Source organism: Rhinolophus sinicus, linkage group LG02 (genome assembly GCF_036562045.2).
Source record: "Rhinolophus sinicus isolate RSC01 linkage group LG02, ASM3656204v1, whole genome shotgun sequence".
Lineage (NCBI taxonomy): Eukaryota > Metazoa > Chordata > Mammalia > Chiroptera > Rhinolophidae > Rhinolophus > Rhinolophus sinicus.
Window position 1 is genome coordinate 139,750,551 of NC_133752.1, and position 14,533 is coordinate 139,765,083.

The window sequence follows — 14,533 nt, forward strand, 5'->3', positions numbered from 1 at the left end:
TACTTACCTTTTCTTTCATTTTTTCAATTTTCTTTACAGAGCTTCGCCGCTGATGTCTCTCTTCGAGTCTAATATGAAAGACTGGATCACCAGATCGCCCAATTTGCTTTTCTTCTTGTTTTTCAGCCTCTTTCAGTTTGCTCTCTGCACTGATGCTCTCTGCATGATACATATGGTATGTTTTCATCACCTGTGAAAATGTGACCCAAATTGTTAAAAGATGTCTGTCTATAATTTAGAGAGTGAATGGAAACCATTATGTAACATATATGTTAAAAATATCGCTTTCCAACTCTCAGATTGTTAGTGAAATAGATGAATTATGGAATACTGCTTCTACCTAAAGCAAACAGAAACATGTAAATTCACCTGCCGGGAAGAGGCACTTAAGGGACAGGCCTTGATGAAAAAATGATTTACAGTCTTATGCATGCTTTCAGTGTACTTGAGAAATTCCCTTAAGCTTAAAAGTGTTTCTCTAAAATCTCCTTTGCATTATTAATTTGCAGAGTAAACCATTATTCATGGATAAATTTTAGCCCAATCTTGGATTTATAAAAAACTCCAAAGTAGTACAGTTCTTACCAAATCTTATTGCTTAAAATCTACTTATCAAAATACAAAACACATATAATAAGGTTCAAACATAGTTTTAATTTTAAAAATTGCTTTTCTGACCACAGAATAATACCCTGTGTTAAATGTAGAAAACATACAATACAAAAAAGAAACTAAAAAGCAGAGATAATCACTCTTAAGATATTGGTATTTAAACTTCAAGTCTTTTTCCTCTGAAAATACACACATACACACACACACATACTTCATTTTAAAATGACATATCATTTCTCTTTTTCAAAAACTGGGATCATACTGTATTTACCATTTTTAAGGTCCTATGTTGTTTTTTCACTTAATATATCAGAATATTTTCTTATATCACTAAATATTCTTCTAAAACATATTTTTAAGGGCTGTATAGTATTTCCTTACATGATTGTGCCATAACTTAACTCATTTCCTGTTGTTGAACACTTTAGGATACTTCAACGTCTTGCTTTATAAAATAAAGCTGTGCTAAAACCCCTTGATGTATATCCTATTTTATTTCTTCTCTTATAAATGATACACATAACTTACATTTTAATAAATTAAGACACAGAACATAAAATTTTGCAATGTATCCTTTCCATGTATATTGTAAGCATATATAAGTCCTTAATTATTAAAAATTTGGTTGTATTATTGTTACAGAAATGTCTGTTCACAAAATTGTGTCGTATTTCCTAGGGTATATTTCCAGAAGTAGAATTTCAGGGTTAGAGAATAAGCACATTTTTGAGCCTTTTGAAACATACCGCCAATTTAACACTGTTAACTTGAAAAAAACCACAACTCATCTATATAGTTATCTCTCAAAGCACTTTAGATAACATAGATGTTTAATATTTTCTCAAAATAATAAATGTATTCATTATTTATTCTTATAATAAAATCTATCATATCTGTACATCATTTCTGTGTTCTTTGATACAGAAGAGTAAGTCATAGATTTTCAGAGATTTTTACCTGAAAATCGGAGTTTTCCAATGTAATTTCAATCTGTTTTTACATGCAGAGTCAAACGTCTGGGCCAAATTTGAAAACTGTTTTATTTTGAGCACAATTATACTCCATAAAAGAAGCAACATACATAAGGTATGATGACTCCAATGTATTATATTAAGGAACATACCAGAACTTAGCACCCAAGTAAGCAGTTGTGGCACTTTCTCAGAAATTATGTCAAATTCTCATCTACAGAAGATAGATTTTATTTCATTTGTAAATAATTATAAGTTACTCAGAGCCAATTTTACAACTAAGGTGTAATTGTTAAGAAGTTGAGATTAATGAAATGTTTTGAAGTAAGAACATGACTTTTCTCATTTTGAAATACGAGTTATAAGATAGTTTGGGTCCTAGAAGCACCACTGGAATAAATATATTTACTTAGGTCGAACCATACGGAATTGCTGTTTTTGTAGGTTATATAAAAAAGGGAGAAAAATCAGCACTTTCTCATGGTTCAACTTAAATATACATTCTCAGAATTACTATTTTGAAGAGTAAAACATGGGTTTAATGAAGAGCCTTTACTTAGAGATTCATAAAATCTGATGATGTATTTGCTTAAAAATGTAAGCTAGCAAATTATGTGAAAGGCCTGGATGAAAAAGAACAAAGTAAGGGCTGAATTACAAACTGGTGGCAGCTTTTCCTGAGCTGTGTGTAACTACAAAGTTCTCTCTTTTTAGTAGTTATCAAACCTTTTGGGGAGAGGTTTGGTTGGCTACTCCAGTTGAAAAGAAAAATAAAATAGCATTAGGAAGCAGCTGGGCAGCTGGGGAATGAAAGGGAGTCACCCTGCAGCTGGGCAAACAGCGAGGTCAATGAATCTACTACACACCTTGTATTTCTACTCTCAGCTCTGTTTATATTCCCTGCCCAAAACAAACCCACATACCATGTGGGTCCTGGTTCTAGTTACATTTTTAAATGAGAGGGTGAAAAAAAAAACAATCTCTCTCCATCTCCCCACCTCCCACCTCTCTCTCTCTCTCTCTCTCTCTCTCTCTCTCTCTCTCTCTCTCTCACACACACACACACACACACACACACACACGGAGTTAGTTGCTCAGCTGTCTGTATTCTTGCTCAAAGACAGGAAAGAAGAAATGTGAACATGTGACTCCTATCATCGTTGGATGAAAAGGCATCCCAGACAGCCGTGGGTACCTGAGAAATCTTTTTAAAAAATATATCACAAAGAAAAGAACTGATCTCTTGACTCTTGCTTTACTTAGATGCTGCAGACTAGTGTAAGCAGGTAATTTGCACAAAGTAAGCCTTCCGAAAGAAGGATCTCAAGCTGGCTGCCAGCATGGCATTTCTTATTAACTAGCCTGGGTTAAAAGGAAAACATTTGAGTCTGACCTAACATTAGCAAGAAAAGGGTGTAAATATCTCATCATTATGTGGTTCAGCACAATAGCTGAAGATTCTTTAGCCAGTTAAATGGTAATATCCAGAAAAGAAATTTCTTTGTTCAGTTTTCCAATTTGACTTAGGGTTTCCACTATTTTCTAAAATGTTAACAGTTACAATGAATGAATTTTAAAAGTTGGGGAGAAAAACACTAAAAGCCTTTTTGAGAACTCTAATTGCAGATAATAAATGAAAGTACAAACTGCATTATTTAAAAGGTAAGCTGTTGACAGAAGTTAAATGTGTTTTGTATTTAAAGTAATAGACAGGTCTCTCTTTTTCACAGAAGTGAAAGAAAGCTTTTATTTTTAAAAGGTACATTTTGAATACATACTGCAAAGAAACCAACAGCTTTCTCCCATCAGCTTAATGCAAACACAAACCTTTGCATATCAAATGACATGACAGGCACCTATCCATTTAAATGTACTCCAATACTTTCCTATTTCTTCTCTACTAAAACCTCATGCATAATTCTCCATTAAACACATTCAATTTATCTTTCTGCTCCATCTTTCCTTAAGTGTAGCAAGAATATAGTTAAGTAGAAAGTGAACATATCATGGATTTCTTTGTGACATTGCAAAATCCCATATAAAAATGTTTGCACAGATGCTGTTAATTTTTTTTCTTACTGACAGACCCATATAATATAGTTAATCCTACTCTTGTATATCAAATAAAAATAATTATCTATATTAAATTTCAGTATCCAGTGTCAAGAAATCATCATGTGCCTAAAAACTATCCATGTGTTGGAGCAGAGCAGTGAATTAAGGCTATAAATTCTACTTTTTGACTTCTAGCTCAGAAGTTATAAAACATGATTCCAGGAATGGATCTCCCAGTTACAAGGTGTGGGGAAGTTACTTAACACTTCTGCTCACCGTACAAGGTTGTTGTGGGCACTCAATGTGTGTTCCTGTGTGGATATGTGTATAACCTCACTGAGTACTTACTATAAGTACATAATCTATACCATTAATATATGGGTGTACATATATATGATATGTACATATTTAACTAAGCAAGAATTATATGTTTACTAAGTGCCAGATATTGTTCTGAACATTTTACAAATAATAGCTTATTTAATCCTTCTAAAAACTCTTATGAGGGAGTTACCTTTATTCTTCCCATTATACAGATGAGAAAAGTGAGGCATAGAGAGATTAAGGAACTTGCCCAAGGTCGCATGGCTGGTAACTGGCAGAGCCATGGTTGAAACCCTGGAAGACTGGCTCCAGATTGTGTTCTGGACTGCTATGCCATAACCTTTGGGAAGTCTAAAGCATTATACAAATGGAAGGCCTCTTTGCCTGGGGGATAGTTACTCCTGGTTATATTTAGCAATAGAGGAAAAGAAGCAATGAGATAATTATTTATTCATTTACCATTTGCTTGCTGCTTACCACCTGTAAGGCACTAATGGGTATAAAAATAGACTTGGTTTCCATCTTCTATAAGTTTAAGTATTTAGAGTTTAAGAAAATGAGCCTTGTAGATTCACATGGGCACAAATGAAGGGAGAGGGCATTCAGGCTGGAAGAAAAGGCACAGTGGGGACCACACAGGTGAGGTGGGCATAAGCAGACCACAATGGAACAGAAGAAGGGGGTACAGGGACATGCTTGAAAAGTAGGTGGTTGGGTATCTTGGACTGGATACTTCAAGACTGGAGAAGTTGGCATGGGCAAGACCAGCAGAGCCTTGAAACCCGAACTAAGTGTAGAATTTATTCTACAGGGGTTTGTGAATCCACAGAAGTATAAACAGAGTGGGCACAGCAGTATGTTAGTAATAATCTGGGGAAGATAATGCAGGATGGGTGTGAAGTGACTTCATTTAATGTGAAGGATGAGGGAATGGAAAGAGAGAATCCAGAATGACAGCTACAGAGGCTTTTTTCTCTGTTCTCACTCTCTCTGACCTTTCCTTAAACTTGATGAGACTCCCGCCACCATGGAGTTCAAACACCCCTCACAGATCGGTCCCAACACCAGCCCCAGCAGCACTTTGTGTACAACTCTGAGTCAATCACTGGATGCTACCTCCTCATAATATGTGCTTTCTCCCCCTGTGGACTTCCCAAGCCGACCCGCTGCCTGCGATGCCCTCCCCCAGCACCTGCTCCTGTGAACATTTTGATTCAGACTCCAAGAAAAGCTCCAACCTCACCTACTGCTAAATGTTTCCTGCTTCCCCAGCCAGAGTGGTCTTGTTCTGATGACCAAGACCTACTTATTGATAACACTCAAGACTCTGCTGCGTGTTATAGATATGTGTATACCATTCAGTATCGTGGATTGTCTTATAAATTCAGCTAGGGCACCAACAATATCTTAGGTCCCTTCAGATTCTTCATATTGTCTTCTATACAGTAGAAATGTAACAGGCATTTGGTGAGAAACAAAGGAAGGACAGGAATTCATTTTATAGTCAGCCTGTCCATTGATTTACTCATTTAACAAATATTTACTATTACTAGTATGTGCCTGGCATTATTCTTCTGGCATCCAACATAGCACCACCAGGGGAACAACCAAGATGGCACACTAGGTAAACGCTGTGCTAACTGCTCTTAACAACCACATCAACATTACAACTAATCTACAAAACGACCATTATTGAGAATCACCTAAAATCAAGCTGAACTGAAGCCTTTCAACTAAGGACGTGCAGAAGAAGCCACCTCCAGACTGGTGGGAAGGGCAGAGACGTGGAACAGGCTGGTCCCACACCCACGTGTGGCCATTAAACATCGGGAGGGCTATTTCGGCTGTGGGGGTCCCTCACTATCCCCTAGAAGGGCAAGAGATTCCAGCCCCACCCCAGCCCAGGGTTCCAGTGCCAGGGAGAGAAGTCCCCATAATTTCTGGTTGTAAAACCCAGCGGGGATTGTGTCTGAGTGAGACTAAGAGCAGCTGCACTCACAGGCGCTCCTCTTAAAGGGACCGCGCACGGACTTACCCACCAGTGGAATCACTCACTCTGAGCTCCAGCACTGGGGCAGCAGCTGGGAAGGTGGCAGGGACATATGGTGGGGAACTGAGTTGTCTGGCTTGGGACAGGGGCTGGAGAGTCGCTTTATCCTGGGTGGGGGAACTAGCGGGGGCCAGTGTTTCTTTGTTGAGCCCTCCCCCTTCCCAGCGTAGGAACACAGGCGGCCGCCATTTCTGAGTCTCCGCCATTAGTTCGCCATGCTCTGAGGATTTGAGACCTGGCCTTGCCCAACTTTTGGGCACACCCAGGCTGCTTTCAGAGGTTTTTAAGTGTAGACTGCCTACCGTGGCTCAAGCTGCAGACTTTCCTAGACTCTCAAAGGTTCATGGGACCCAGACAAGCAGCATCTTGCTTGAGCATGTCCTGTAGCGCTGGCTGAACAGCCCTAAGCCGGCACTAGTGGCAGCCGGCCTTGGTTCAGAGCTTGGCCTCTTGAGGTGCTTCCAAGCACAGCAGGGCGGCAGCCATCTGTGGATTTCTTTCTGGCTCCTACTGGGTGGCCCCAGGTGGGGCACAGGCTGTGGCTGAACTTGACCTACAGCGGATCCTCTCAAAGGTGGTCCTGGGACTGGTGCCCCCAGTGGCCATCTTCAGAAGGAGCTGGAGCATCACCCAGCCACTTCCAAGTATGACACACTCAAGGGGCGGATTGGGCAGGCACCAGAGCCCTGCTGAGGCAGATCCTGCTCTGTAGGATCAGCCCCTGCACAACAACTCTTCCACTGTAACCATAGCCAGTCCTCACAATCAGTGAGCCCAAGGGTCAGTCCCTCACACTGATGTGCAATTATCAGCCAAGGTTCAACTACAAGAGAAGGGCACACATGACCCACACAAGGGACACACCCGGAGCCTATGTCTCAGGTGACTAGAAAGACTGCGCCACTGAACCCCACAGCACACCTATGACATAAGGCCACTCTACTAAGACCAGAAGACATAGCAGCCCTACCTAATACATAGAAACAAACACAGGGAGGCATCCAAAATGGGGTTATTGGGACAAAGAAACATGTCCCAAATAACAGAACAGAACAAACCTCTAGAAAAAGAACAAAAGCGAAACGGAGATAAGCAGTCTGTCAGACACAGAGTTCCAAACATTGGTTATAAGAATGCTCAATGGGGCCGGCTCGGTGGCTCAGGCAGTTGGAGCTCTGTGATACTAACACTAAAGGCTGCTGGTTGGATTCCCACATGGGCCAGCGGGCTGTCAATCACAAGGTTGCGGGTTCGACTCCTGGATTCCCGCAAGGGATGGTGGGCTCCACCCCCTGCAACTAAGATTGAACATGGCACCTTAAGCTGAGCTGTCGCTGAGCTCCCAGATGGCTCAGTTGGTTGGAGAGCATCCTCTCAACCATGAGGTTGCCGGTTCGACTCCTGCAAGGGATGGTGGGCTGTGCCCCCTGCAACTAACAACAGCAACTGGACCTGGAGCTGATTTGCGCCCTCCACAACTAAGATTGAAAGGACAACAACTTGACTTGGAAAAGACCTGGAAGTACACACTGTTCCCCAATAAAGTCCTGTTCCCCTTCCCCATAAAATCTAAAAAAAAAGAAAAAAAAAAGAATGCTCAATGATCTCAGGGGGAATTTCAACAGAGAAATAGGAAGCATAAAAATGGAGATGAAAACCATCAAAAAGAATAAGTCAGAAATAAAGGATACAATAATGGAAATAAAGAGTATATTACAAGGAATCAACAATAAATTAGATGAAGCAGAGTATCCAACCAGTGATGTGAAGATAAGGTAGCAGAAAATACCCAACCAGAACAGCAAAAAGACAAAAAGAATCCAAAAATTGAGGAGAGTTTAAGGGGCCTATGGGACAATAAAGCATACCATCATTTGTATTATAGGGGTATCAGAAGGAGAAGAGAGAGAACACGAAATTGAAAACCTATTTGAAGAAATAATGACAGAAAACTTCCCTAACCTGGTGAAGAAAATGGACATTCAAGCCCATGAAGCACAGAGAGTCCCAAACAAGATAAACCCAAAGAGGCCCACACCAAGACACAGCATAATTAAAATGCCAAAGGTTAACTACAAAGAGAGAATCTTAAAAGCAGCAAGAGAAAACAGTTAGTTACCTACACGGGAGCCCCCACACGACTGTCAGCTGATTTCTCAACAGAAACTTTGCAGGTAAGAAGGGAGTGGCAGGAAATAGTCTAAGTGATGCAAAGTAACGACATACAACCAAGATTGCTCTACCCACCAAGTGTGTCATTTAGAACTGAAGGACAGATAAGGATCCTGCTTCCCAGACAAGAAAAAGCTGAAAGAGTTCATCACCACCAAACCAGTATTACAAGGACTCTTAGAGGGACTTCTTTAAGATGGGTGGGGGGTTAAGGATGGGTGAAAGAGTAAGGGATTAAGAACTACAAATTGGTTGTTATACAGTAGTCCTGGGTATGCAGAGTATAGCATAAGGAAGATACTCAATAATATGGTAATAACCAGGTATGGTGCCAGATGGGTACTAGATCTGTCAGGGTGATTGATGGGAATGGGTTTGGGGGCAGGGTGAAAAAGGTGAAGGCATTAAGAAATACGAACTGGGGGTGACCAGTTGGCTAAATGGTTAGAACGTGGTGCTCATAACACCAAGGTCACTGGATCGAGTCCCACATGGGCCAGTGAGCTGCACCCTCCACAACTAGATTGAAAAACGACTTGACATTCTGGAAAAACATACTGTTCCCCTATTTTCTCCAATTAAAAAAAAATACAAACTGGTAGTTAATAACAGCATGGGGAATATAATCAACGTTGTAAAGGTGCCAGATGGGCACTGGACTTATCAGAGGGATCACTTCATAGACTGTGTAAATGCCTGACCACTGTGCATACACTTAAAGCTGAAGTAGAATAATATTGACTGTCAACTATAACTAAATACATAGGTATATATAATCACAGGATGTGGAGTACAACATAGGGAAAATAATGGTATTTTAACAGCTATATAAGATCTCAGAGGGGTAGTAGCTTGAGGGGGTAGTTATCAGTTTATGAGGGGTCTAAATGTCTAACTATTACATTGCTTTGTACACCTGAAACTAATTTAAAACAAAATAAAACAAAACAAAAACAAAACAGCACCACCCATAAATACCTGAGATTGGACTGACAGGATGAGAAATAGTTCTAACTCATTTGTGAAATTTAGTTAGCATTGGAATTCATGGGCCCTCAAAAAAACATATATGGTTGTTGGGGAGGTGGTGAAAAGCAGTATCTTTAGTGACAATATTTCCTAATTCCATACGTAGCCTGTTTTACTAAATCTATCAATCACCAAGAGCTCTTCTGAGAAATACGTTCTTTGGGTTTCCTTAAATATCAACAACGTAGGATAAAGATCTCTTTTCTACAATCAGTACACAGAAGGTTCTATTGTAACTGAGTTTCTCCAAGTGCCAGACTAACAAAATCGTCGGAATAGGGCCACAGCCTTAGAAGCCCATTCCTGTTGTTTCCCAGGAAGCTCTCAGGTTCATGGTCAGCCACCGTCTGCTGAGCCCCAGGAGCTGTGCTGTAAGGAAGCCGGCTCCTCCAGGAGTCCATGCAGCCTCAGTCCCTCCCTCCAGGTTATGGCTTCTGCCCCCCCCAAGCCTTGTCTTTGGGGGCTTATTTTAGATAGGGGCAGTGGGCAAGAACTACCCTTAAGAGAGCAGTCCTAACACTGCATGCTGGGACCTGCATACCTGCAATCTTGAGCCTTCTTGCTCTTTAGACACTGAGCGAATCTTGGTGATGAATGCAGCCCCGGGGCCCGGCAGACCTGGATTTGAGTTCTGGTGTTTATTAGCTGGGCAAGTTTCTTAATATTCTTGAGCCCCAGTTCTTCTGAGGTAATGTTGGGACTAAATGACAGCATGCATGGAAGCACATCACAGGGCGGGTAATTCTTATTCTTGACAGTTTCTAAGGTACAATGCAGAAGTAAGCATTCAGGCTTGGGGGCCAGGCTAGTTGGTGTCATATGCAGGCTCTAAGCAGAGGACAAGCCACTGCCTCCGAAGGCAAAACAGCTGGAAGAACTAAGGTACAATAAAAGCAGACCAAATGGAGGCCTTTCCAGCTATTTCACATTGCAACTGCGGTAAAAACCTGTTAAAAACGAATATACCAGTGAGGCCTGCCTAGGAGTTGTCCGCATAGGTACCTATGTGTTCATAAGACACACTACCTGAATCCATGCTTTGAAAAGGCCTATCTAACCTAGGTGAAACGTACATCTCATAATTAGTACCCTTTCGATATATGCTGACAGTTACTGTACAATTAAGTGGACATCGCCTAGGTTTCAGGGAGCAACGTATACTGACCTGCATGGATTCATCCACCCAACAGCTACTGAGTATCCATAAGCCAGGCCCTGTGCTAGAGAAGAAATCCCTACCCAGTGGGAAGACACAAGGGAAGCCTAGTCTTACTGTAACATAAAGAGGAGGTAGGAAGGGGCAGTCATTTACTTCCGAGTAGGCGGAATGGGGGGACGTAGCAGAGATGGATTCCTAGGCTTATATTGAAGTCTGGGAGCTCACTTGTAGAGGGAAGTGTGGGGGGCTATGTTTTATTTAGATAAACAATGTTAAGACAGGAGGAGCCAACCTTCAACATTAATGTCACTTTGCCCCAACCTACAATGGAGCTCTCAGTCCCCAATGCCCCTCCCCCCCACCTCCCTGTAAGGCCTGTGAGTGACACTTGTCTTTTTTCTTATCATTTGTGGCATCGGGGCTGGAAAAGTTGCTGGTCCCTGAGACAGAGTGGTCAGTAGCATCATGACGATGAACTTTCACAACCCACCACATCTCCTTAGGCTCATGTGGCTCTCCATAGGCCAGTGAAAACAGAATTTACAAAATTTAATTATATCTGCAAAGTAACATTTACAGGATAATTCACTTTGGTAGGTACCCTGTTTCCCCGAAAATAAGACCTAGCTGGACAATCAGCTCTAATGTATCTTTTGGAGCAAAAATTAATATAAGACCCGTATTATATCATATTGTATTATATTATATTATACTGTACTATACTATATTATATTATACCCGGTCTTAGAGTAAAATAAGACTGGATCTTATATTAATTTTTGCTCCGAAAGATGCATTAGAGCTGATGGTCCGGCTAGGTCTCATTTTTGGGGAAACACGGTAGTATACTGGCAGTTATGAGCTTAGACTCACAGAGCAGACTGCGTGAGTTCAAATCCTGCCTCAGCACTTACTCTCTGTGTGATATTAGGCAAGTAACTTGACCTTCCGTGCCTCGATTTCCTCACTGTAAAATCAGCATAACTATATTACTCACTGCATAGGGTAGTTGGCAAGAGTAAATGCATCAAAATATGTAAAAAACATACAAAAAAGAGCTTGACATATAATAAGTGCACAGGAAATGTCAGCTACTGATATTTGAAAAAAGTGCCATAAAACAATTCATTTTAATAATGGGTAATGACTTCTCCATCCAAGACTGGAAAGATTATCATTTCTAACAGAGGTAAAAAAAGGAAATTAGTAATATCTCCGTTTATGGTTATGTTAAGAATTTTAACAAAGTTCTTTAGAACGAGCAAATAGATCAAGATGAACAAATAAATAGCACGAGATACTGTCTTTATAGCTAATTTATCAAAGGAAACTTGAGGTATGTTGTGACTCCACTGAAATAAAATCAGTATAATAGTGTGAATTTATCATCAAATTATATTTATAATCCAAAGAAATGCTTTGAACAAAAGGCATTGTCTGGGGCTCTTGGACCCTACTTCTTAGGGACTGCCAACCAACCAAAATGACAGGGCAACAGAGATGCAGAGAATGAAGAAAACAAAGGGAAAAAATAGAAAGGAGATATGCAAAGAGAGGAAATAAGGCTAATGAAAACCACAGAAACAATTACATTCTGTTTGGTGTAGTGTTACAGATTTTGTTTCAACTGTACAGAGCAGCAGTTTACTGAAATGGAAAGAAGTTAGGTCTATGAAATTCAATAAACCTGAACTTTGGTCCTAGCTTTGCTGCAAAACAGCTTTGTAACCTCAGTCTTTCTGACCCTCAGCGTGAGCCTCGTCTATTAACAGTGACATGACAACAAGAGGTCTCCCTACAGGACCAAAATTAGGGGGACAATCAAACCCAACTATACACCTCAAACACCTTAAAAAGTGTGAAATGAAAGAAAAAGTACAAACCAGAGGCTTGTTCATAGAAGGAAATACTGATGGTGTAAATAGAAGACTTCTTTCCAAGAGAATCTTAATGTAGTTCTCTAAAAGGAGGATATTTGATGATGCTTAGAAGAAATATGGTAGGAAGGCACTTAGCAGCCTATCTGAAACCAGAATCCATAGTATCATTCCTGTTCTCATGTTTGGTTGGAGATTTACTGTTTTCTTCTCCATCTTCAAGAGCCAGTGCTAGTGGAAGGAGCACCGTGTCCTAGATACCTAAGGGTGTGTGCTCTCAACCTGCCACAGCCCCGACTGTGTGACCTTCCAACAAGGCTTCCTGTAACTCCACAGGCCCAGAGCTTTCTCACCTGGAAAGGAGGTGGTTGGACCCGTGATCTCTCAGGCCTTTCCCACCTCTGAAATTCTCTGAGTCCATGATTTTGATGTTAATCGAGCCACAACTAAACACCGTAAGAATTTATTATTTGTGGAAAAAAATATGTGTATTTCTCAGTGGCTAAAATGGTTGATTTTTCAGTGTCAGGACAGATGGCAGATACATTTTAATCGAAAGGAAAAACCAATATAACACCAAATTATACTAATCAACTTCTGCTTCTGTTGACTTGAGGCCGCGAGTCGTACACCATGCTATGCCAAAGATATAAAGTTCCTTCTAGAATTCTCCATGGGCTCTGAGGCCAGAACTCATCTGCTTTGCTGCACAGAAAATATCTAGAAATGAAGGATGCCCATATAGTATGTCTAATGTACTATTTATATTGATGAACCTTAAAGCGGGGTATCTATCACTCTCGTGACTTTAATTAGCTCCCAGTGTCATCACTGATGAATCATCAAACGCTCATTAAGGAGGAAAACCCAGGAACTGTTTGGTAGGTATAGGGTCGACACACTTATGGATTTGCTCTGCACTTTTATTTATTTTATTTTTTTTAATTTATTGGGGTGACAATTGTTAGTGAAATTACATAGATTTCAGGTGTATAAGTCTGTATTACATCATCTATAAATCCCATTGTGTGTTCACCACCCAGAGTCAGTTCTCCTTCCATCACGATATATCTGTTTTATTTCTGACTGTTAACATTTAAGTTAAAGCTGGGCATTAATCATTATTTTCAAAATGCCAAATGGAACAATAATTTTTAAACAGCAATATAAATTGCAATTAGTTTCACAATTTTGTTACTTTACTAAAATTATTTCATGAAAAATGACTGATTTATTATAAAAAGGACAAATTGTTTTGCGCCTTATTAAAAAAGAAAATGTTTCTATTTGTAATAAGAGTAAACTATATTTATTAATCTCCATTGGTTCTAGCTCTATTGCCACTTGTCACTAGAGGCAGTTTCTAATTGAAATCTTTGAGTCATAGACAGGGGTTATTGGTTGTTTATCTCTGTAATGAACTCTTAACATTCATATTCAGCAAAATGTCTTGAGCCCCCTACTAGGGACCACAAATGTTCTATAGACCTTGTCCTATTTTATTCTATTACATCCTATTACTAGAAATCCAATTATATTTTATTCTTTATTTATTTATACTAGTTCTTAGTTCATAAGGGCAATTTTTCATGAGCTCAATTAACAATGTGGTGTAATATCTGCCCACCTCACAATTATCAGAGATTTCTAACATGGAATAAATGTAATTTTATCCAGGAAATTTTAATTTTGCAAAGGATATCTTCCTTTCTTGTCTCCCAAGTACTTCATTCATAGTAGGGTAAAGAGACAGTGGTAAGGGCAGAGGCTTTTCAGGAAGTCCAGCTTAATACTCCCTCTGTTTTCACATGGATGATTTGCTAATACTGTGGCAATTATCAAAAAGCATCCCCAGCGTTCCCTGCACAGGCAACGTGGCTGCAGGCATCTGCTTTCCCTTACACACTCCCTATTTGGAACGCCCTTCCCACCCTTCCTTTATCACTAATTTCAGGTGTCAGCTTCTCCAGGGAGCCCCTCAGCTTGCACAGAGCTGTGGAGACCTCTATCTGGCCTAGCACCCCACACCATACGTGGAAATATCTCCCGTGTCTAGCTCATGGATGACAGGGCTGTGTCTGTCACTGACGCAGTTTTAGGACCTACCTGTATATATTTGTTGAAAGGCTCCTCCCAGCCATTCGGTGTGTATTACTTTAGAGTGCAGGCAAGGATGCTTTTAGTGCTTCCTTTTAACTGATGTAGTGACAGGGAAGAGATTGTGAGACTTGGGACAAATGCTAAATAACTGCATTCCATAAATGCTAGAACTTTACAAATCACA

At 40.2% G+C, this 14,533-nt stretch overlaps 1 protein-coding gene across 2 annotated transcripts in view; it reads right to left on the reverse strand.

Moving 5' to 3' along the window:
• The window catches only part of SRGAP1 (SLIT-ROBO Rho GTPase activating protein 1), a 244,840-nt gene that overhangs the window by 81,472 nt on the left and 148,835 nt on the right, over positions 1-14,533 (reverse strand). For both annotated transcript variants that reach the window (XM_019732457.2, XM_019732456.2), the window contains exon 5: positions 8-190. In XM_019732457.2, the coding sequence (XP_019588016.1) occupies positions 8-190 (183 nt within the window). The remainder of the gene's footprint in view (positions 1-7; positions 191-14,533) is intronic.